The sequence below is a fragment of the Syzygium oleosum genome, unplaced genomic scaffold (assembly GCF_021117445.2).
Source record: "Syzygium oleosum isolate NSW1041296 unplaced genomic scaffold, Sole_v2.1 Sole_v2.22, whole genome shotgun sequence".
Lineage (NCBI taxonomy): Eukaryota > Viridiplantae > Streptophyta > Magnoliopsida > Myrtales > Myrtaceae > Syzygium > Syzygium oleosum.
Window position 1 is genome coordinate 746,509 of NW_026607506.1, and position 21,555 is coordinate 768,063.

At 43.7% G+C, this 21,555-nt stretch overlaps 3 protein-coding genes across 4 annotated transcripts; 2 read left to right on the forward strand and 1 right to left on the reverse strand.

Moving 5' to 3' along the window:
- Window positions 1-3,119: 3,119 nt before the first annotated feature.
- Window positions 3,120-5,541, reverse strand: LOC115675930 (origin of replication complex subunit 2). The gene is made up of 6 exons (XM_030598745.2): window positions 5,315-5,541; window positions 5,058-5,164; window positions 4,695-4,827; window positions 4,201-4,495; window positions 3,576-3,803; window positions 3,120-3,498 (listed from the first exon to the last, which is right to left on the reverse strand). Exons 1-6 carry the CDS (start codon window positions 5,462-5,464, stop codon window positions 3,302-3,304), a joined length of 1,110 nt encoding a protein of 369 aa, XP_030454605.2. The 5' UTR covers window positions 5,465-5,541; the 3' UTR covers window positions 3,120-3,301.
- A 2,916-nt stretch (window positions 5,542-8,457) lies between these two features.
- Window positions 8,458-13,331, forward strand: LOC115675932 (uncharacterized). Its single transcript, XM_030598747.2, has 7 exons — window positions 8,458-8,649; window positions 8,743-8,831; window positions 9,003-9,138; window positions 11,949-12,044; window positions 12,161-12,283; window positions 12,537-12,799; window positions 12,926-13,331. Exons 1-7 carry the CDS (start codon window positions 8,484-8,486, stop codon window positions 13,034-13,036), a joined length of 984 nt encoding a protein of 327 aa, XP_030454607.1. The 5' UTR covers window positions 8,458-8,483; the 3' UTR covers window positions 13,037-13,331.
- Window positions 13,332-14,312: 981 nt separating this feature from the next.
- LOC115675934 (uncharacterized) lies at window positions 14,313-17,214 on the forward strand. 2 transcript variants are annotated; one of them, XM_030598750.2, is made up of 2 exons: window positions 14,313-14,633; window positions 16,563-17,214. In XM_030598750.2, exon 2 carries the CDS (start codon window positions 16,597-16,599, stop codon window positions 17,134-17,136), a length of 540 nt encoding a protein of 179 aa, XP_030454610.1. In that variant the 5' UTR covers window positions 14,313-14,633; window positions 16,563-16,596; the 3' UTR covers window positions 17,137-17,214. The 2 variants fall into 2 exon arrangements, with proteins under 2 accessions (XP_030454610.1, XP_056177198.1); XM_056321223.1 differs by lacking the exon at window positions 14,313-14,633 and adding an exon at window positions 14,679-14,836.
- The last annotated feature ends 4,341 nt before the right edge of the window (window positions 17,215-21,555 follow it).

A 21,555-nucleotide genomic window follows, 5' to 3' on the forward strand; every position in this document is an offset into this window, starting at 1 on the left:
AGCAAAAATGTCACCGATGTAAAAAAATCAGGGGGCAAATTGTGAATATTTGAAATGTATGAGACAAGTTATCATAATCCCAAAAACTTGAGGGACCTAAATGTAAATTCTCCCTACTTAGGTCGTATGGCATGTTGTCTCATTTTTTTGGTTTAATGTTTTTGTGGGGGTCAACTGCTTTGTTGCAACTTCTTGGTAGGGGTGTGCAACCGGACCGGATTTACCCGGGAATCGGACCGGCCCACCCGAAAAATAGGTCCGGGAACCGGTTCATGTTTGAACCGGTCCGGGAACAGGTTCTATTTTTTTGGAACCGGTTGTAACCGGTCCAATTCCCGGGTCTAAGTAAAATCTCACCCGGATCTGTTTTAGAACCGGTTTTAAGTTACTCCAAAAAAACCGTAGCATGTGTCGCTCAGTCTCTCCCTCGAGTCTCTTCCAGTTCGCGAGCGAGTCCCCTTCCTTCTGGCCCTTCTCAGTCTGCTCGCAAGAACTCGTCGCCGCGGCTGCTCATTGCTGCAACCCAGCTCATCGTCGCGGCTGCTCGTTGCTGCAACCCAGTTCATCGTCGCGGTTGCTTGCAGCAACCCAACTCGTAACATCTCATCACCACGGCTGCTCACCGCAACCCAACTGCTCGCCGCAACCCAACTCGTCGCCACTCGTCGCCGCAGCTGCTCGCCGCCTTAGTCGCCACAAGCCAACTCGTCGCCGCTCGTCGCTGTGGCTGCTCGCCACCTCAGTCACCGCAACCCAGCTCGTCGCCGCAGCTGCTCGCTGCCTCAGTCGCCGCAACCCAGCTTGTTGCCTCTCGTCGCCACGGCCCGCAAGAACACAACCCCTCTTGTCGCCTCTCGCCTTGTTGTCGCCGACTCCAACGCAACTATCGAGAGAAAGGTGAGTCCGCAATTGAATTTTTTGGTAAAAAAGAACGCAACCCCTATCGAAAGAAAAAAAAAAACAGGTTATCGGGTAGACCTTGGAACTAGACTGGAAAAACAGGGTAGGTTCCAAAACAGGGTCTAGGAAAAATAGGGTAGGTTCCAGGTTCCAAAAACTAAGAACTGGTTGTAACAAGGTAGGTTCTAGGTTCCAGGTCTGGACCCTACCCCCTGGAACCGATCACCCCTACTTCTTGGAGTTGTCGTATGGCTTCAGCGAAGTGCGTAACACTCTCCCCTTTCTTTTAATAGAAATTTCGTTTCGTTACGGCCTGAGCACTTTCTTGATATCGGGATTCACGCGTTCGAAAAAAAATAAAAGGATTTTAATATAATTAATTATCCTTGTGTTATAAATAATCAATATCTTGAAAAATATCGTATTTCCCACAAAATACACGTACAGGTGTTCGGGACACTCATTTCAAAAAAAAATTTTGATTTTCGAAATACTCAATATATGATTTACGAGGCCAATCGATGCATTAAAGATTGCGAATTTTTCATTAAATACTTGTTGACACATTCCTTTTGTCCACGATCAATACATAAAAAGTTATACATCTCACATTAATCATTAGTGGATAAATATTAATTTTTAAATTTTAAAAAACATATGAATAAATTATACATCATTTCGCATGCCAATTGTGAGTATACTTTATAGATTTCGATGTAATATAACTCCCGGTAAGATCTTATAGGAGGCCAAATATAAAAACCAATATAAAGTTATGATGTACTGAAAAATGCACCAAACACTTTGTGGCCCATCTCCGATGTTGTCCCGCGCAAGATTAGAAATAGCAACTTCCTATTTTTTCTTTTCATTGAGTACCGCTTTCCATCGGCTATAGCAAGTCACGAAAATGTCTCGGGAGTTCACACAAAAGTGAAAGCACTTGCCAAGACAAGACCGATTTGTCAACTCGACAAGTGATTCTGTACCATGGGAACTTTTGCTTCTTTTACGAGTTCGCACCCGGAGATGATCGGGTTGGTGGTCGGCCGCTCTCATCCCCGAACCGCTCAATGACCCTTCTGGTCTTCCGGTAACGAGACGCGGGCTCGGGAGCAAGGCCGGAACCGTTTGATCTGTTTCCGATTCTGAATAGAATCCAATCATTCGTTAGCTCGAGAAGGTGAATGTCTTCTGTTTTTCGGGTCATGTTACCAGATGCGGGATTGTCTTGTCGTGGTCGCCACATGGTTCATCCCATGGTGCCAGTGCTAGAACAGAATCGGTGGTGCATCAGTCGATGTCGCCACAACATATGTAAGGAAAAGAATGCATTAATCAAAAGGAGATCTATCCGTCCCCCGAGCGACCGTCGCGTCAGCTTCAATTATTAAAGATTCGACCACGAGAGAGCTCCCAATGTCAATCAGCAAGGCCCAAAAGTCAAACGTAAGAGGGAAAACTACAGCATGGCTTTTTTAACAACCAGGCAACGTGCATCCAACGTTAAGGAGAGAATAGTAGTATCAGAACGTCACGATTGCACCCCGGACATCTGTTGGAAACGGGGAAGAACCATCACATGCTGGGGGGAGTTCGGCATGTCCGGTTTATCCAAACCAATCGTCACATACGTTACAATTACGGGTTTTTTTCCTATTTTCTTTTCATTTCTAAATTGATGGAACTCGTCCTTCGATGATTAGTTTGGATGGATAAGAATACCGTAATTTCCGATGCTTTTCAAGAACCTCCCATCGAAAGGACTTCTGATGAGGCCAAAAAAGAGGACCTGACACGGGGAAAACAGAACCAGATGACAATGGCAAAAGACATCTTATGTTCCTAGTAAAGTTCCCAGAAAATGTTGGAAAGAACCAAAGGCTTGGAAACTTTTGACAAAAGCTAAAAGCATAAACCAATCATCTGGCAGGCCAGGTTCGGGATCAACAACAGTAGCAGGTATCGGAAAAGAGGTCAATCAGCAGAACAGACTTGAGTCGCCCCTTGTATTTCAAAGAAAGCACTTGCCCCTCATGGCATTGATTGGGTTCTCAATCCTTTTCAAGGCCCTAAAGAATCCATACTTACCCCATTTTTGGACAAAAGATTTCGCAAAGTTGGGATAGCTACAGCTTTCACGGTCATTTGCATTTTATTACTGTCCTCGCTCAATTTTTAAGCAAAAGTGGCATTGTCAGGTTGTGCTTTCTCGAGACTGAAGTGGCCAACTACCCCACGACGAATTTACATTTGACAAACTCAAATCAATTACAGTAATCAAAGAGTAACTAAAAATCAGTCCACTAGTTGACTGTCAGTCACTAGAGATGCACAATCTGTAAAGCAGATGCTCAGTGTAAGTTAGGGGCAATTTCTCACCACTTGATGAATGCTTTCCCTATGCAATGTCCTTCAGCAATTTTTCAAGTGCCTCAGTTGGCAGAGGGATGTGCAAGCAGTCCTCTCCCTCCGGATTTTTTCTCATCTTGACCAACTCGTGGTCCTTGAATTCTGTCAAGTGTGAGTTCAGTGTCACCTGACTACTCACCAGAAAACGCTCTCGGCATGTTGAGTATAAGCTGCTAATTGGCATCCCTGAAATTCCAACAAAAAGATGACATGAATACTAACATAACAGGCAACAATGCTCTTATTAACTGTTCCTAACTTACCTTCTTCATTAGGATGAGCCATTTGATGTTCTGCCAGTACTCTGAAGACACTCTGGGCATTTGGTGTCAAACTCTGCAAGACAATTGTAGCTGTTTTGGCACTTTGGGTAGTATTGCCATGAGCAAGAATCAATGGGAAGAACATTCCTTCATACTTGTATGGTTCGAAGGTAGGAGTGTGATGCCAATACCAGTTGTACTGCGTGTCAACCATCTTCTTGTCCCACACTGTCAACAAACCCCGGTAAACATCAGGAAGTATTGATCACAGAATAACACCACAGATGGCTTGCACTGAGATAAACTTTTTCATGTGCATTTTTTGTTTTATGTGAACCAGATACTAAGCTACTCACAGGTTTACAACACACAAACACTCACATAAGCATAAGCTGAAGTCAAGTAACAGAAAATTTAGAACTATTGTAATAGCAGATTTTATTTTTGATTCACAGTCAGGTAGATCCGATTTGCTACGCAATGCAAGAAAAAGGACTAACTGAACTTTCATGCAGAGCTTTTAAGCAGGCATAAAATACACCAGGTAAGATACTTCTATCTATATGCCTGCCGCAATTAAACCACTGTTGAATGTGGACTCATCGATGATAAGCTGAACACTTACAGAGAGGCGCATTGACATGGTCAATGGAAGCAATGATGCGAGCATGAGAACAAGCAGCAATTCGCGCAAGGCACTGTTGAGTGTCTGAGTCCCTTAATCCTGGCCCATCAATGTTATGAACGACGATGCAAATGAAAAAATCCTTCTCCTCCGCCCACGGCCCGTTCAGGAACAAAATAAGCTCATCCAAGGATTGAGAAACGGATGGTTCTTTTATTTTAGACACACTTGCTGCAGGAGTTTTTCGCTTGGTCTTCAAAAGATCGCACAACACTTGAGCCAAGCCGAGCACGACCTGCACGTCAAGCATCGAGAATTCATCCAGATACCGACAATCTACCAACCAAAAGTTTACAAACGTCCTGCCCGGCTGCCCACAGCCACCCCAAACGGGGAAGACACTCTCGCCAGTCAATTTCATATCTATATCGAAAGTAGCACAGTACACACGAAACTGTCGAAATTCGACAATGGGTGTACAAGGAAAATGATACCTGCTTCATGTTGATCGATGGGAGGTAGCCATTGATGACGACGACGGAATAATCAGTCAATGCCGTGGAAGCGAAATCTTCGAGCAACGCCTTCTTAGATCCAAAACCATAAAACAGCATCCCAAAACCACACCTTGCACACGAGAAAAATTGACAACCGTAAGCAATCGAGCAAGACACACACACACACCCAGAAATGAAACAAACCTAATCTCCAAACTAGATTCCCCTAAAGCCCTTTCTGGATACCTTATGATGATGACAAGACAGCCGAATTAGCACCAGAGAACCGGATTAAGCTAAGACAAACAGGCGAAAAATCCAAACAAGTACGCCAAGTTCGCGACCGAGAAGAGGGCGCACCTGAGCTCGAAAACCCACCGACCGTACAAGCTCCTGTAACCATCCCTCAGGGCCGCAATCTCCTTCTCGTGCTTAGGTCTGATATCGGACATCGCCGCCACGAGTTCCTGGCGTCGGCGGTCAACCCACGCAGACGCACACGCAGACGGAGGACAAGAGAAGAGAAGTCAACCTCAATCGATAACGAAGAATTTCAGGCGCGGGAACTTCGCGAAGAACGACGGAAGGCGAAAAGCACCATCGGGGAGAAGCGGAACCTGTTCGTCGGCGACATCGATGTCGGAGACCTTGCAGGCGGATCTCTTGCCGGGGCCGCCCGATTCCTTGGCGAGGAAGTAATTCCTCGAGAACCCGAACTCTTCTTCTCCTCCTCCGCCGCCGCCGCCGCCGATGTCGTCGGCCTCCATTGTCGTCGAGCCGTGTTCTCTGAGCGGCGGAGGATCGAGAGGCGAGAAAGACGGAAGAGCTCGCGCGCCTCGCGGCGCCCTTTTTCCCGCCATTTTCCCCCCCTCCTGTACGGCGCGTCGTCCGTCACGGACGGGGCCCACGGCCCATCCCAAAGCCCATGTTCCTTCACGGCCCAAAAACGGGGTTATCGGGTCAACGGATCTTGTGCTACCTCCCCCGGCCCAGGTAGTGCCGACGCCGGCGAGGGCGGGGCGGGACGGCCCTCGCCGGCGCGACACGAGACAAAACACGAAATGCAAAGGGAAACAACCCCCCCCACCGTCCCGAGCAAATACGACCCGACACGGCTATTCGGCTCCGCCACCTGCTGGAGGTCGTCACGACTATTGGCCGGCTCCATGTCAAAGGTTGGCTGCCGAGCTCCCAGCACCATCTTAGAACGGCCTCTCGCCGCCAGTTTGCCCGATCCCTCTCGTCGCTATTCAGAACGGGCTCCGGCAATGGGTGAGAGATGTCATAACCCGTTCAGACCCCTTTTCGGAGAGAGAAAAAAAGCATTTGCAATACGCCTTTTTATGACATGCCACGAACAATTTCGATAAATCAAATTGCCGCAACTTTTAAATCAATAAAGGAGAAATTTCGGACTATAATCATTTGCGAATTAACCTCTAATTTCATCACATTGTTTTCTTTTTAATTACTTATGCTGAAATGAAATAGATTCGGTACATGAAATGTAGAGGTAAATTTTTAAAACCGGAAAAAGTACGGAGTCGTAATATCAACATATAACATGCTACCAAAAAGCACCAGAAAACTAATAAAAAGACAAAAATAAAATGTTACAAAATAAAAACCAAAGATCTATAGGGCATTTGGTTTATCTTGAAGTGGCACGGACAAAAAAAAAAAACACACCAAAAAGAAAATTTTGCGGATTTCATCTTCATGTTAAGATTTAAATCATTTTATGAGATTTACACGACCGTCAAAAATTTATGGTGACTTTTGCTACGAATACTTATATCATTATTTGCTTTTGAAGAATTGACGTGTTCAATTCGAATAAAAAAATCTTACTTGGTACAAGTAGTAGTTCATCCTCTCAACCTCGATAAGTTAATTGAGTCGATTAGAATTCAAGGGACGATACATAAAGCACAACCGAGGCTTTGCTTCAATTGCCGCGAATCAACACGCATCGCATCCATCGCAGCGGAGCATCCCGACGCCAATACTCGGCGCGTTTGCTGCGCACCCGGCATTTCTCGGTCTGAGTTCGCTCTTCCCGACACGTTCGACCTCGCTTTCAGTCACGTACACCGATCCGGGGACGTCGCGCATCAGACGATCGGCATTCCAACGCACTTGATGATACTCGGGCCCCCGAAATGCTATATAATTAACTATGGGTTCACATCTTCGATAAAAAAAAAAGAGAGAGAGAAAAAAAACCGTGTTACATCACGGGCGGATTCCCCTTTTTCTTTCGGCATGCAAATGCAAACTAAAGTCCTGATCATAACGATGAGAACGCCCCAACGAGAGGGGGATTCGATATCCAACGACGTCGTTTCGGGCGTCACGAAAGGCGGCCACGTCATCGACGAACGCTTCAGCTGCAAGTTATAAGCCCAAATTCCCTGAACCGCCGACAACGATTTCCTACCGAATCACAACCCCCCCCCCCCCCCCCCGACGTATCTCCCCTACTCATCTTCATTTCCTTATTTTCGACGTCTCCCGACGCTAAATTTACATTTATTTCGAGAAAAATGAATGATCTCGAAAGCTAAATTTGTTCAAAATCAAAACGCTCGTATCGTTCGCGAATACGAGTCAATGGAACGTGCTTTTCTGTTTTATCGTTCATGGAGATGGTCAGACGTAAATTATTATCGATAATTAAGCCGTTTTGCTTTAACTAATTATTTCGAGCGATCGTTTTCGGGAAAATGGAAATCCGTTCTTCGTTCGCTCGTTTTTGCAAGCGACACGAATGATTACTTTTTTGGAAAATGTTTTTCTAGATATTTCACTTTCCACGAGTAACAAATGGAGCTCTTGTCGGAAAAACGAACCATCAGGAAAATATTTTCCGAAAAAATGAACGGGCCGTATCGCTTACAGAAATGAACGAAAGAACAGCATTTCTGTCGTCCACGAAAATATTTGGGCATAATTTATTGTCGACGAGGGAAATATATTTTTTTATTTTCACGTGCAGTTTGAGCCCCCCTTTTTTATGTAAAAAAACTAAAAGGAAAAATGAATAGGAGACATTTTCCAAGAGGGCCCCACACTTCGAGAACGATTTAATTCAGGATCTAACATTCAACCCCCGATTTTTTTTCTTCCTCTTTAAAAATTTCAAACATTAAAAAAAAGAAATTACCATTAGAGTCATCACCCCCACACGCGCGCGCGCGCACACATATATATATATATATATACATACATGTGTAAAAAGAAAATAAATTTACGTATTCGCCCGTCGAATAAACTTGACCCGCGATCGAATGTTTTTTTTAATTATCGCATCATTATATCCGATCCGACATAAAAAAAAATATCATTACATCTGATGATTAAAAGTCGCCACAATTAAAAAGGCGGAAAAAAGAGAAATTAAAATTAAAACAATCGAAGATTACAGGCTACGGTGAGGGAGCATTTATTCTCCTCCCTCTTATAATATCTCTGTCTCTCTCTCTCTCTCTCGCGTGTCGCTCTTCCTCCGGTGTGCTCGGATTAGGAAAGGAAAGAAAACGAAGTGGGGGAAGGGGCGTTGCACCGACCCGCAACCACCGAGGCGAGGGCCGCGACCGTGCGCGCGTCACCGGTGACGGCAGCCGGGAGGATCTCCGATCGCCGCCGCGACCTGCAGATCGATCCGGGCGGCGCGATCTCCACCCCCCGCATCGAGCAGCGCGCGGCATTCCGAGAGTAGAGAGAGAGTGAGTATGGTGGCGGCGGCGGTGGCGGCGGCGGTGGGATGAGGAGGGGAGGTAGAGAATGGCGAGGGATTGGGGAAATCAAGGGAGAGGAGGGAAGCTGGGGTGCTCGTACAAGAGGACCACTCTCATCGTCTGCTCCATCAACATCGTCGTCGCGCTCTTCGTCCTCCGCTACCTCTACGCTTCCCTCTACGTCTACTCCTCCTCTGGCGACTCCCCCAATGGTATGATCCCCTCTTTGTTTTTGCGCTCTCTCTCTGTCTAGCCGTTCGTCCGAATTGAGTGCGCCCCTGAACTTTCTCCGTCGGTGGTTGCAGTTACTAAGTACACGCCTGATCAGATTGAGAAGATGGAGGAGTCTATCCGGATACGGAGAGCGGCCAAACCGCTCCAGCTCGTAAAAATGGTAATATAGGCATTATAAAGATTCTTACTTGCTATGTTTGGCATGCCTGTTGCTGGGTCGGTAGATTGCTGAGACAGTGTTTGATCCGGTTAAGCGAGTGCTAAATTTGCGACCGCATTATTGGAATTGACGAGAACCAGTTCCCTTTTTTTTTTTATCTGTGGAAAATAGGTTAAAAGGCTCGAGAAGCGAATGTCTACGGGAGGAGCAGTTCAATTGCCGCACCCGTTGAAGCAGAAAATCACTGATGAGATTTTGGAGAGATTGAAAGGCCTTAATGGCAATGGGACGGCGAACGAGCAAAAAGGTCAGCACAAGTTGGCTTTAATGTCGTGTGCCCGTTATTTCCCCCCTTTTAACCTGTAGTTGATGATAATTTTACTCGCTGCTACGTTGTTCTATAGCCTAGATGTAATTATCTTTGTGGCAGCTAGCTTTTGCAATGTATGCTTGCACCTGCAACTTTTGTTTCAGCTGGGTTAGTCGGGCAAACTTTATCGGTCGACTTTTGGGAAAACCCTCTTATTAAGGTTTCTTATTCGAGATAGCCCCATAAATTCGAGTAAAGGCATTCGAATTTTGAGTAGCACTGTATAGTATTTGCCAATTTGGTGTGGTGTGGTGTCCATTTAGGAAAGAAACTCCATCAAATGCTTTTGATGCAAGTTTCTTAATTTTTTTACCCGTTTCAATGGTTTATTTTTGTTTCAGAATTTTTTACTCACTTTCCTGGTTTTTGCTATCTTAGGATTTTCCACATCGTTCATGTTGCATTTCAGAGTGTAAGTGTCATTGTTTATCCTTCATAGGGATATCATCATGCATTCGAGGACTTAAGTGTCGTTATATCTCTGTGACCAGCTGGCGCTTCACGTAAAAAAGATGTCATTGATTGGTATCCTCGAGAATAAATTTGTTTGTGTTGCTTCTAGCTCATCCTTTTGACATCTCATCTTGTGGAAATATCTAGGAGGTTGATACTTGGTGTCGGCTTAAGGTAGTTTCTTCCTGGGGAGAGTTTGCTTCCCTCTTAAGTGCATAAGGAATGGTAAAAGCTCCATCAAGAGTAGCCTTTTTCAACTGTATCGCGTCTACAGTCTGAGCCTTTTTTCACCTGGACAGCATCTTCCAGGAAAATTCTTGAGGATAAGTTAAAAGGAGTCACGGCCTTAATATTTTTTATTGGTGCTGTATATGCACCTCAAAGCCTTTCTGCCAATTTCACAATTAAGCTGTAGTGCCTGGCATGGTCCACTAGTGCTGGGTCAGCCTTCACCAGGTGGGATCACAAGATCTCTGAGACCACTGACCAATGGAGACAATTCATACTCTAGATAGTGGTGGTATCAACTAGCATCACCATGTTCTTTTAGTGCGAAAGAAAGTGAAGATCCATGGATCTGGCCATGTGCACTGGTGATAGAAATCATCTACAAATCTCTACTAGACTGGTGCATCATTTAAGTTCTACTTAGCTTCCTGCCTTCTGTGTTTCATCAGGCTTTTCTTTATTTTGCATTATCTTTAACATATTTTCTCTGTACTTGGTGGTGTACCTCCTTTCTTATGGATGATGTTTGTTTTGTTGAAAAAGCTTGTTGGAGGGTGTGAAGGAAGGAGGATGCTCAAGTTTGGATATGGTTCCTTAGTGATCATGTTTCCAAGTACTGGGTTTGCCAATTGGCTAAATTATGTATACCAGGAGCTTCGCAGGGATAGGGTAATAAAGATCAAGAAAGGAGCACTAGCCATGTAGATTGTTTGTGCCATAACGAGTCTTCTTTCAGTTGTATTATGTCCTGTGCAGTAGCGCTACTTGAGCTGACACTAGCCTTCGGCCCAAGATCACTGTGCCATTTTCTGGGATGGTTTCCTTTTGGATACCAAAATCTTATCGATGAACTCTGTGGAAAATCTACCTATTCATGTAGGTTTTCTGTTGCTCTAGGAGGAACTGACCTATCTGCAGATGGGTCTGGTTGGACACCCTCACAAAAATTATTGGATAGATTAGCTTTCCCGATTCGCCATCTGTTCTCTTTACGTAGAAACTGGGATTATCTTAGACGCAGTTATTTGTTTTATTTTCCAGGTCTAACTGGATTTGTGTGTGATTTTGGAAAACCTTCCTGTTGAAGTGGCACAGGTTGCCGCATGACTTTGCTACTGATTAGTCATGACCTCAAAATTTAGGTGTTTAGCAACTGAATCCTGAATCTTAATTTCCGGGTGTTATACTTCCGAAAGAGCCACTGGAATACCTTTGGACTGGGGAGCTCCTATTATGCACTAAGTCACGTTCTTAGAAAACTGGCTGTTCATGTATAGGCATATATAGAGCGTATGCTGTGATAGAATTGACTATCAAGTATGTGAAACTTAGTCTCCCAAAATCTGCAGCCTGTAATTCTAACTGAACATTTAGGTATTCATAGCATGGTGAACAGTTTGAGACAAGGCCCTTTTCAATTTTTCGATGGTGAAATGTATGACTGCAGTCTTGGGTATAACATCTTGTAAGTGACGATCAAAGGATGACCAGCTGTAAGGGGATGTGCTGACAAGGATCATCATAGCAGCAGAGTTATAGGTAATGATTGTATGAAGTAATTGTTCCCTTGCAGAAGGCACGTTCCCTCACAGAGGAAGTCGCTTCTCCTATATCCCAAGATTTGTAACAGCCAGATTTAGTGAGTGATCAATTCACCAGACTAAAACAAAGGCTTTTCCTTCCGCTCTTTTGTCTGTCAATGAGAGTTGGCTGGCATTTACTTTGAAGCTGATGTTGGTAGACCACAAGCAATGATGATGGAGGAAGTTATGTTGGAATATTGCAGAATCCCTATAATAGGTCCTCTGACTGGAGTAATTTGCTACTAGCAAGTCATGTACTTTATCTGTTGGCAAGTTGTATATCCTGAACCTAATGAAGGATGCATTCGCTATCTTCATGGAAATAGGAAGAGACTTTCCTCTATTCTTGATTTATTGCGTGGTGCAATGTGTGAATCATATCCAATTCCACTTAATTGCTGTTATTGCGGCAGCGGTTGTTGCTATGGTTCTTTTTATTATCATGTAGTTTATAAATGTCTTGAATAAATATTTGATAAACAGATGCAGTTGAAAGCTGGCGCAAGGAAAAACTACAAGAGGTCAAACAAGTGACCCTTGGAAACAGCGTCAATTCAACTCTTCTGGCGGAGGAGGCAGGTATATCTAGGCGATGCTCCATAACTTGCTTTACTTGTGTTAATGCACCAGTACTCTTTTTTATTTTTTCTAATAAGCTATTCATTACTAAACATCCTTGATTAAATTTAATGCAGGGTTGTTGCTGAAAGCCTTGGACTCTAATTGGGATGTTCTATCAGAACAGATTGGACTTTGGATACCAACTGAAGTCATCAACAAGGAACATGATGATAAGCCCGAGGGTCAAGACGAGATTGGTAATGTTTCTCTTCCTTTCTTTCTAGTGCATTAACAGCTGTTTAATACATTATTATGAAGTTATTTATCTATTGTCTATTTTTCCTGTTTTCCTTTGATCCCCACCTTCTGTTCCCATGTCTCCATTCTCTCTTCCTTAATTGCCTTTCCCTGTAGTCTATTGTTTTCTTGACTAGCGCGGTAGAATAATATGATGGGTTTTGTCAGCGATTAGAACGCTTGCCTTTATAATGTGGTAATTTTATTTTCCAGAGGAGGAAGTTTTACCCGGCAGACCAGTGCCTCCAGAGTGCAATGCTGAACTCCATACAGACTACGCTGGTGATGCTGTTAGATGGGGCCTTACTCATCATAAAGAAAGTGCGGCTGAATGTTGTCAGGCTTGTTTGGATCAGGCTAAGTATGCCAAACCAGGGGAAAAGAAATGTAACATTTGGGTATATTGCCCATCCGAAACAGGTTGTTTCTCTCCAGATATCTATGAACACAAGAACCAGGAGTGCTGGCTTAAATACGTAAGTTTTGGAACTTTTTTTCATCTGGAAACTTTGTGGTCTCTTCTAATCAAATGAAGATTTCTGCATGTTGGCATTGTTTCTTTTAAGGTTTTCACCATTTACGTGTGCATTGTCAAAATGCAGGCAGAGCAACCGAAGTTGAATTTTAAGGACAAGTATTCTGAGGCATATAGGGATGCGCATCCAAATGCGCCATTGGTTGTTCCTTGGGTTTCTGGTGTTGTTATTGTATAACAGGGGGATAAATTCGTGAGGCTGTTTGAAACTGTATAGGAGCTGCAAATTGTTCTTGATTCGAAAGAAGCTGGCCTTGCCGAGTTATCATGCGCCGTTCACTCCCTGGCATTGTTTGTCGGACTGAAAACGCATCTTTCAATATCTATTCGTTACACCATTTTTGTAATCGTGATACGAGATTTTGTGGTCTCGGTGCCGATCGAATTAAGTCGGATGGCGCCAAAGGTTGCCCGGCTCTCGTGTATCTGACATGCCAAGAATATCATGATATTGGGGCATTTGATTTGTCATACGGTGAAGAAGGTTTGGCACTTATGCGTTCTCTCTTTCATTCTCTCTCTCTCTCTCTCTCTCTCTCTCAGGGGCATGTATGTGTGCAGCTATCTGGGTCATTATTAAAGCAATGACAGTTTTCTTAGTGAAAGCGGTAGCAACGGGACCAATCTGGTGCCTACCTGTACTCATTCATCACGTTTACGAGTAGGCTTCACATGTCGGTAAGAAAAGGCATATTTTAATTGCTGTGCTTCTCGAAGGATGATGATGCGTGTGTGCATGATTTAACTCAACTAGCTGATTTGATTACCTTATCATCCCTGTCCGCCACAATGTTCTTGCCCGTGGGATGTAATAGAAGCCCGAGGTCCATTGCGGGCCGCCGCAACTACCGGATTGGCAGAGCAAATTGCGGTTCAATCAATTTTCTGGGACCCTTACAGTCTTCGTGCTACACGTGCGACTGTGAGAATTACTTTTTCCGGGTTTCGGTCATGGCACATAGCGTGCCGGTGATCATTGCCGGAAGGACGACGATTAGCCCTCGGCAACTGCCTTGAGTGGTGGCCGTCTGTAAACAAGTCAGAGAGAGAGAGAGAGAGAGAGAGAGGGAGGGGAGAGCGGGGAAGGGAAGGATCGACGGGTCGGGCGAGAGAGCGCAAGACGACCACCACGCTTTGATCTAGATTGAGATCGAGATCATGGCATATCCAGATATGTATGTAATGTTAGAGTGAGAGGGTTTATCGAACGAAGGCAGGAACCGATCACTAGAGGGATAGGGCTCAGTTAATGTGCCGTTTTTTTTACGGGGCTTTTAGAACGGCGAAAGGGAAGGGATTGAAAAGAGTTACGTGCGGAATTTCGAGTGGTAAATATCAAGATCAATGAAATTTTCGCGGTTGCCCTTTTTGGCCCTCAAAAACTTAATAATATTCCAAGTTTAACCCTCCTTTAAAATAGAACCCTAGACCTCTTCGGTGCCTCCCTTGGCTCCCGATCTCTTGCCTCCGTTCTCCTCCTCCTCCTCCTCCTCTCTGGCGAGCGAGCGCTCACGATCGCTCGCTCGCTCGTTCGCTCGCCTCTGGTTCTCCTTCTCCTTCTGCCGCTGCCCTCTCTCTATCTTGCTCGCAATCCTGGTCGCTCGCCTCCGGTGTCTCCCCTCTCGCTTCAGTTCCTTCCCGTCGTGCTCTCGCGAACACCACCAAGCCTCCAACAGATCGCAGAGCTCTCTCTCGCTCTCTCCGTCCGACCAACTCCGGCGACCCGGCGCTCAACTCAACTCCTCTCTGACTTCGCGGAGCCCGCCGCCTCACACGTATAATTCTTTCCTCAAAAATAAATTTTTTTTTTCCCCTTTCGGCAGCGAAACCGAGCCTTGCGAATATGCTCTTCCTTGTATTGGTGCTTAAATTTGAAGATTTCGTGTCATTTATTCGCTGAATGTTTCTCAATCCGTACCGTGACGTGGGTTCGGCTTCGAAATGTTTTGGCTCTGTCGATTTTCGTTGGTGCAATTCGGTACGAATTCTCCTCGACCTTTAAGTCCCACTGTCTTGTGTCGTCCAAGGTAATGAGGTTCATCAGATACTTGTTTGTCCATGATCGACTCTGGCTACAGAGGAGTAACCTGACTATTCCTAACTGAAGTTGAATTGCACGGAGCCAGTTGTATAAACACGCGTTGCCTAAATCCCACCATTCCGACTGAGTTTAATTCCTCCTCGTCTGTGAAAGAATTCGTTTTCCCGCTGTTACATTAGGTCAATGTTGGTTCTTCTGTTGATCATCCTCAGACTATTATCATTCGGTGATGGTTTTGAAAACGCTATCGGAGAACAACTTGAATGTATATTGTGTATCCTGGTGCTGCCCTCATACGAAGATTAGCAGAATGGCGAAAGCCGAGGATACAACGTGTGAAGTACTCTATAGGTAGCGCGGTTGAAAAATTTAGAAAAAAAAAAATAAAGGGGAATGTGGGATTCGGACATAGGATTCCCTGGCTTTGGTGGCGTGTTAAAATGGATGTTGATGGGGTTGCTGGCCTTGCTGCAAAGTAATGTAATTAGAGAATGAATCTGTATAGTGTGTACCTTTTCACTGGTAACAATTTTGCTTTGATAACCGACTGGTGTCTGAGTATGATCTGCCCTTCATCTGGCTGTTGGTAGTCATTCGTCAATGTGTATGAATGTATGTTTTGTGATATTTCTTAGGGATTTTAGAAGGAGAGACTACCCTTTTTTGCTTTGCCTCGCATTATTAGGCATGGTGTTGGTTTTCTATATATATGCGAGTGTAAATCTCGGTTTTCTGTTCACTTGTGGTTTGATATTGTTGACAGTCTACACTAAGTTTTGCAGAGATCTTAGTTTTAAACAGATTGAAGCTAATCTTCTTGGGCCTATGGTTTTAATGTATTAAGTTGTATGTTGTCTTGTGCTTGATGTTTATAGGTGATGTGTTTCCCTTGCTCATATGGTTGTTTTTCACGTTACTAGTTGAAGGAAAAGTCAGTCGAGAGTCATTCTTCTATGGTGTCATGATTTTGAGCCAAAATATGCATGCCATAGCTGTGTTAGTCAAAGAAAGGATTGAGATATTTGCCGACCTGCTGGGCATGAAGTAGGTTGCCTTGACACTTCCAACTTATTTCCTTGCTAATTTGGACTGCACGCTTTAGTTCTGAACAGAATACGAGACCATCTTGATCTTCAAAGCGAATGAAACTCGATAATTAACTATACTCTGCATTGGAGCTTAAGAGATGACTATCATGTGCTATGACAAAAGGATTATAGAATCACTTGACTTGATTCTTCTCTTGTATTTGGCTATTGGTTTGTACTGATATCGCTACTACCTGGACAATAAACACAGCATCTTGTATTGGCTTCAATTATGATATTGGAACAAAGAACCACTTGCATTTTAATGCATACCTAGTTCGTCGATGACCAATATTAGGCTGCAGCATGGCCCACGTGCCAACGTACACATACTAAGATATATGACTGCACACTTGTGAATTAGCATCTGATGGCTTAAGTCCCTGAAACATCCTTTGTGAACGACGGCAAACTTTGGTGTCTTGCTTTTGTTTTGATCGTGGTCCTGTTTGAATACAGGATGAGGTTGGTTTTTTTGAGTTTAATCTGGAAGCATACTCTTTTTAGAAATTTTCTCTTCTGTTATTTAATTATTTGGCTTGTATTAAGTTTTCCTGTGTGCATGCATTTTGCAGTGTAGCTAGCTTGAAGCCAGTTCTCCTTTGAACCATGGTACTTGGCCAGCATTCTGTGACAGATACATACTATGAAATTTTGCGTGTCAAAGAAAACGCGAGCTACGAAGAAATTCGTGCAAGTTATCGATCTTCCGTACTCAATTATCATCCGGATAAATTACAGACGACTTCCGAGAGGGGTTGTGCTGATCATAGCATGGCAAATAAATTTCTGATGATTCAAAAAGCATGGGAAGTCCTTGGTGATGCCAAGTCGCGAAGACTTTATGATACTGAACTGCAGGCTTCAAGACAGGATACCGGAACTGCAGAGGATGTCAGCTTAGAGGATATGACGGTCGAAGATTCTGGAGACATCTTACAGCTCTGTTACCAATGCCGGTGTGGGGATTATTTCAGTGTCGATTCTCAGGAGTTGGAAGAAATGGGTTGTCCAATTTCAAGGGATGGGAGCGGAATGATCGTACGGACATCAGATAACTTATCGGCATCGATAGTTCTTCCCTGTGGCTCTTGTTCTCTGAGGATTCGGCTTTTTATTGAGCCGGACACAATGGTTTCTGTAGGATGATCAGCTCTAACATCTGAAGAGATTTTGGTCCACCTAATTCATTCGATTCGATTGAATGTTCACGTTTCGTTTTGCGCATTCTTGGTCACCATTGCTTCCTTTACTCCACTTCATCGCTATTTTTTACATCTAGACACGTCAAATGGGTGGATCGGGTTGGTCCGATTCAAATTGATCCATTTCCGTGCAATATAAATTAGTGACTCATATTTGATCCAACTTATATTGTTAAAATACGCTCATATTTAATCCAATTTAAGCAAACTCATATCCAAATTGAGGTTAGAGCGCGGAGTGAGCGGGTGTGAGATCAAGAGAAAGTCCTTTAGGGGGGTTAGGTCTAAGTAAATTATGAATCCCTATACTATATATATTAATTTGGGTTTTATTATTCTAAACTCTTTTACAAGTCATTTAATGAATATAACTAATCTATATAATAACGTGTCTGCTTACATTCATGTGCATGTGAGGGATCTTAACGTGCTTGTATTTTCTAAGTAGGTAAGTTAAACATTTCATCAAGAACTCCTTTGCCCTTTGCTTTATAATTGAAAATATAAAGGTAGCCTTCACATGATAATTTTATTATAAAATTTCATGAAAGTCGATGTATATTTATTATTTAAGAAAAATCATTATCGCACAAAATAATCAAAGGAAAATAAAAAAATAAAAATATCAACTTCAAATTTTCCTCATTCTAAAGCAATCTAAATCCATTTTTCTAAATGGATCCAATTTTCAAATATGTACAGTACTCCATTTGTTATCAGAAAATGAATGATTTAGAAAATATTTTTCTAAACATGATCTCTTGTACTGCTTATAAAATCGAATGAACGAAATCATCCACGAAAATGGTTGGATATAAATCATTATTGATAATAAAATATTTTTCATTAACTATTTATTTTTAAGAAAATATTTCCCAAATCATTTCTTTTTCGCTAAACAAACATTTTCCATTCATGATTTGTTGTTTCGAATCATGAAGTTTTATATCACTAAGAAAATATACCCAATTTTCAAATATGACCCCTCGCTTCTGCGTGCTTAGCTGCATCATTGTTACTACTTAAGTGGCATAACTCGAATGCGCAGGGATGCTAGAGTAATGCTATCGAGATGCTTAAGACTCTTCGACGAAACCAGTACTTAAATAACGTGGCGAAGCCATCGAGTGTTCCGCACGGTGTCCGTGTGAACCATGTTAATCCTGTCGGATGATCGGTACTCTAGCCCGGTGCGGCAACTGTAAAAGCCAACCACATGGATTGTAGGGACAAGGTGGATGCACTTATTCGCATATTGGTTGTGAATTGGTCGGCATATTCTGCAGAAGATTGTTTCTCATTGTTGATTTTCCGCTGTGCTTGGCAGGGGTAAGGTAGATGCACTTGTCGTAGGTATCTTTGTCACAATCGCACCGTAGGAACAAAAATCGCGCTGGAATCTTAAGTAACTCCGATTCGGAGCCTCTTCTAGTGGTGGTCGGATTCAGATTACTATGTCATTTTGTCTTCGGACTATTCAGAATGGCCTGGAGATTGAAACCACAACTCCAGTAGACAGAATAGGTGATGAATTGATATTTTTGTTGTGAATCTTTATGACCCTGTTTGGGGTAGCAACTATAATTCATTCAGTACGAACTCTCGAGAAGCTTGGAGCGTCTTTGATGGTGTCAAGATTTTCCCACCTACAGTGGAAGCTCTCACGGGAGAGATCAACACTGCCATTGTCAATCTTGAATATGCACGCGTGAGTGCATTCCTTGAATCCCCATCATCTGTTGGTTCAAAGTATAAGGGCTCGGATAAGAATGCGATGTCGCAGTATGATGCTAGGATGGCAGATGAAGCATACAGGGCTGGATGTACTGCCTTAGCTGCTGGCAAGCGTGACGAGGCTCTTTATTCGCTCAATATTGCTCTCTATAAATGCCCGCCTGATAAGGCTTCTGCTGATGCAAGGCTTCACTCTCTTATTTCTCTTACTTCTCAACAGCTCCAGAAATCTGGGGAGCCAGTTGACTAAACTGTGAGTTTCGCATCCCACAGGCTTATCACTCTCTATGATCCATCTGTCTATTGTCTAGATTGAACTCATTAGTCATTCGATTTTGCATAAATAATTTGTGATGAAAGGTATTACCTGATCCCGAAGCAGGACGTTGGAATTAATATTGGTGATTAGACAGGGTCATGATTTGTTCTTAGTAGAAACTACACTGCCTTAGATGTCAGATTTTGCCAGGATCCAAGAGGAGGATACTATTTTTCTACTGATGTGGGAGCAGATTATCGGAGGACTGGTAGAGTGGGAATGAATTGTATGCTAACCTTCTTGACCGAAGAAGCTGTGCAGCGTCAGTTGGCTACCTGAGAGAATTTACGTAATTGCGTGTTCCTGAATAGTTCATTCTCAGGGAGATGAATTCCCTATGTTCAGAAAGATTCGCGGACCCGCCAGATTACTTGTTCATCAATATTCAGGCAACTGAGATATATTATGAATGATGAATTGGGACCTCCAAAATTTGAGGTTTGAATTGACTTATTGATATGGCTTAAGACATGGTGGCAGCTCACTCACAAGAATCTGAATCGTGGTTTACAGCTTTTGATTAGCCGTCTGATTGATTGGCTAATGTGATGAACAGTTTGTATGTGAATCACGAACTCTTCTGTGTCAGCAATGCTCACTATCGACTATTTCACGTTGGTCATACCTCAATAAGCAAGCGAAACCTTTTACATTCTTCTCTTCTTTTCCCTACCTGAGTTGCGATGCAGACTGTAAATATGCATCTGTCGAGCAAATCCTTGAGCACGAGCTGTTCTTTGGTGTCTGATACGGATTCTATTTCATCACTCTCTGCAATACTGTGACTCTATGAAAGAGAACTTCCCATTATAAACTGTCACAGTCTTACTCTCATTGATTTGATTCCCACAATATATGCATTTATGTAATTTGACTTGGACCGAATGAAAGCGGTTATCCAACAGAACTGTTGTAACACGCGCACATAGTCATAGCCACGGTTCGGAACCGACCGGTTCCGGTTTGGAACCGGCGGTTCCGGTTCGTGGCCAAGTATGAACCGGACGGTTTCGGGCCGGTTCCGGTTCCAGTTCAGGTTCGGAACCGGTCGGTTCGGAACCGGTTCCAGGCAGGTTCATAATTTTTATTTTCTGTTTTTTTTCTTTTTCTTTTCCTTTTCTTTTTTTTTTCTTTTCTTCCTCCACCGGCCATAGCCGGGGCCGGCGGAGGTCGCCGGCCTTAGGCGAGGCCGCCCTCGCCGGCGTCGGGGCTGGGCCGCCCTCGCTTGGGCTGGGCGAGGCCGGCCTCGCCGGCGTCGGGCGAGGGCTCGCCTCGCCGGCGTCGGGCGAGGGCTCGACCTCGCCGGCGTCGGGCGAGGCCGACCTCGCCTGCAACCGGCGAGGCCGGCGAGGTCGAATCCTCACCGGATCTGGCGAGGCTCGACCTCGCCTGCAACTGGCGAGGCCGGCCTCGCCCGACGCCGGCGAGGTCGAACCCTCGCCATGTCTGCAGCTTCTTCTTCTTTTTTTTTTTTTTGAACGGGGCCTTGAACCGCCGGTTCCGGGCCGATTAAAAAATTTCTGGAACCGGAACCGGGCCGGTAGGGCATGGGCCGGTTCCGGTTCCAAACCGCGGGCTCGGGTTTAACCAGGCCGGTTTCGGGCCGAAACCGGCCCGTGGCCATGACTACGCGCACAAGCACATTACACCAACATTCAACCTAGTGAGGACCACTTGCTCTTCCTGAAATGAAGGTTCTAAAGCTGACAGGTCCTTGTTGGTGCAGTGTTTCTAGCTATGGAACTGATTTTGACAAATCGAAAGGTCAATAATTTAGTAACCCAACTAGCATGATTTGTACAAATCAAAGTGGGTAAATTAAGAGAGCCTGGTCTTGACTAAAGAAACATGAATAGTCAAGTTAGCCAAGTTCCCATTTGGAATGGCTTGTTAGAGATATTTAGGATAATTCTAATGATATTCTGTATCTGTTAAGAATGTGCGAAAAACTCATTTTGATTATGCGTATCTTGATTGGTATGTTATCTTATTTAGTCATTTCATAAAACCTATAAATAGGCTGATGTAATCATTATGATATATCGAAATATATATCGAAAATTCTATGTTAATCCCCGTAAAAAACAAGGATGTTAGAAATATATTATCTGATTCTGAGTATTATTATGAGTATCTCTAAGAATCATAATCGCGTTAACCTGATTGATTGTAGTTTCGATTGTAATATTATGTTACCATAGATAGCCATTCTATAAAGCCTATAGATGACAATATAAGGAAATCAAATCATATATGTATAATCAAAAGAGATATAGAAAATCAGAGGAAATATCCTAAATATCCCTAGAA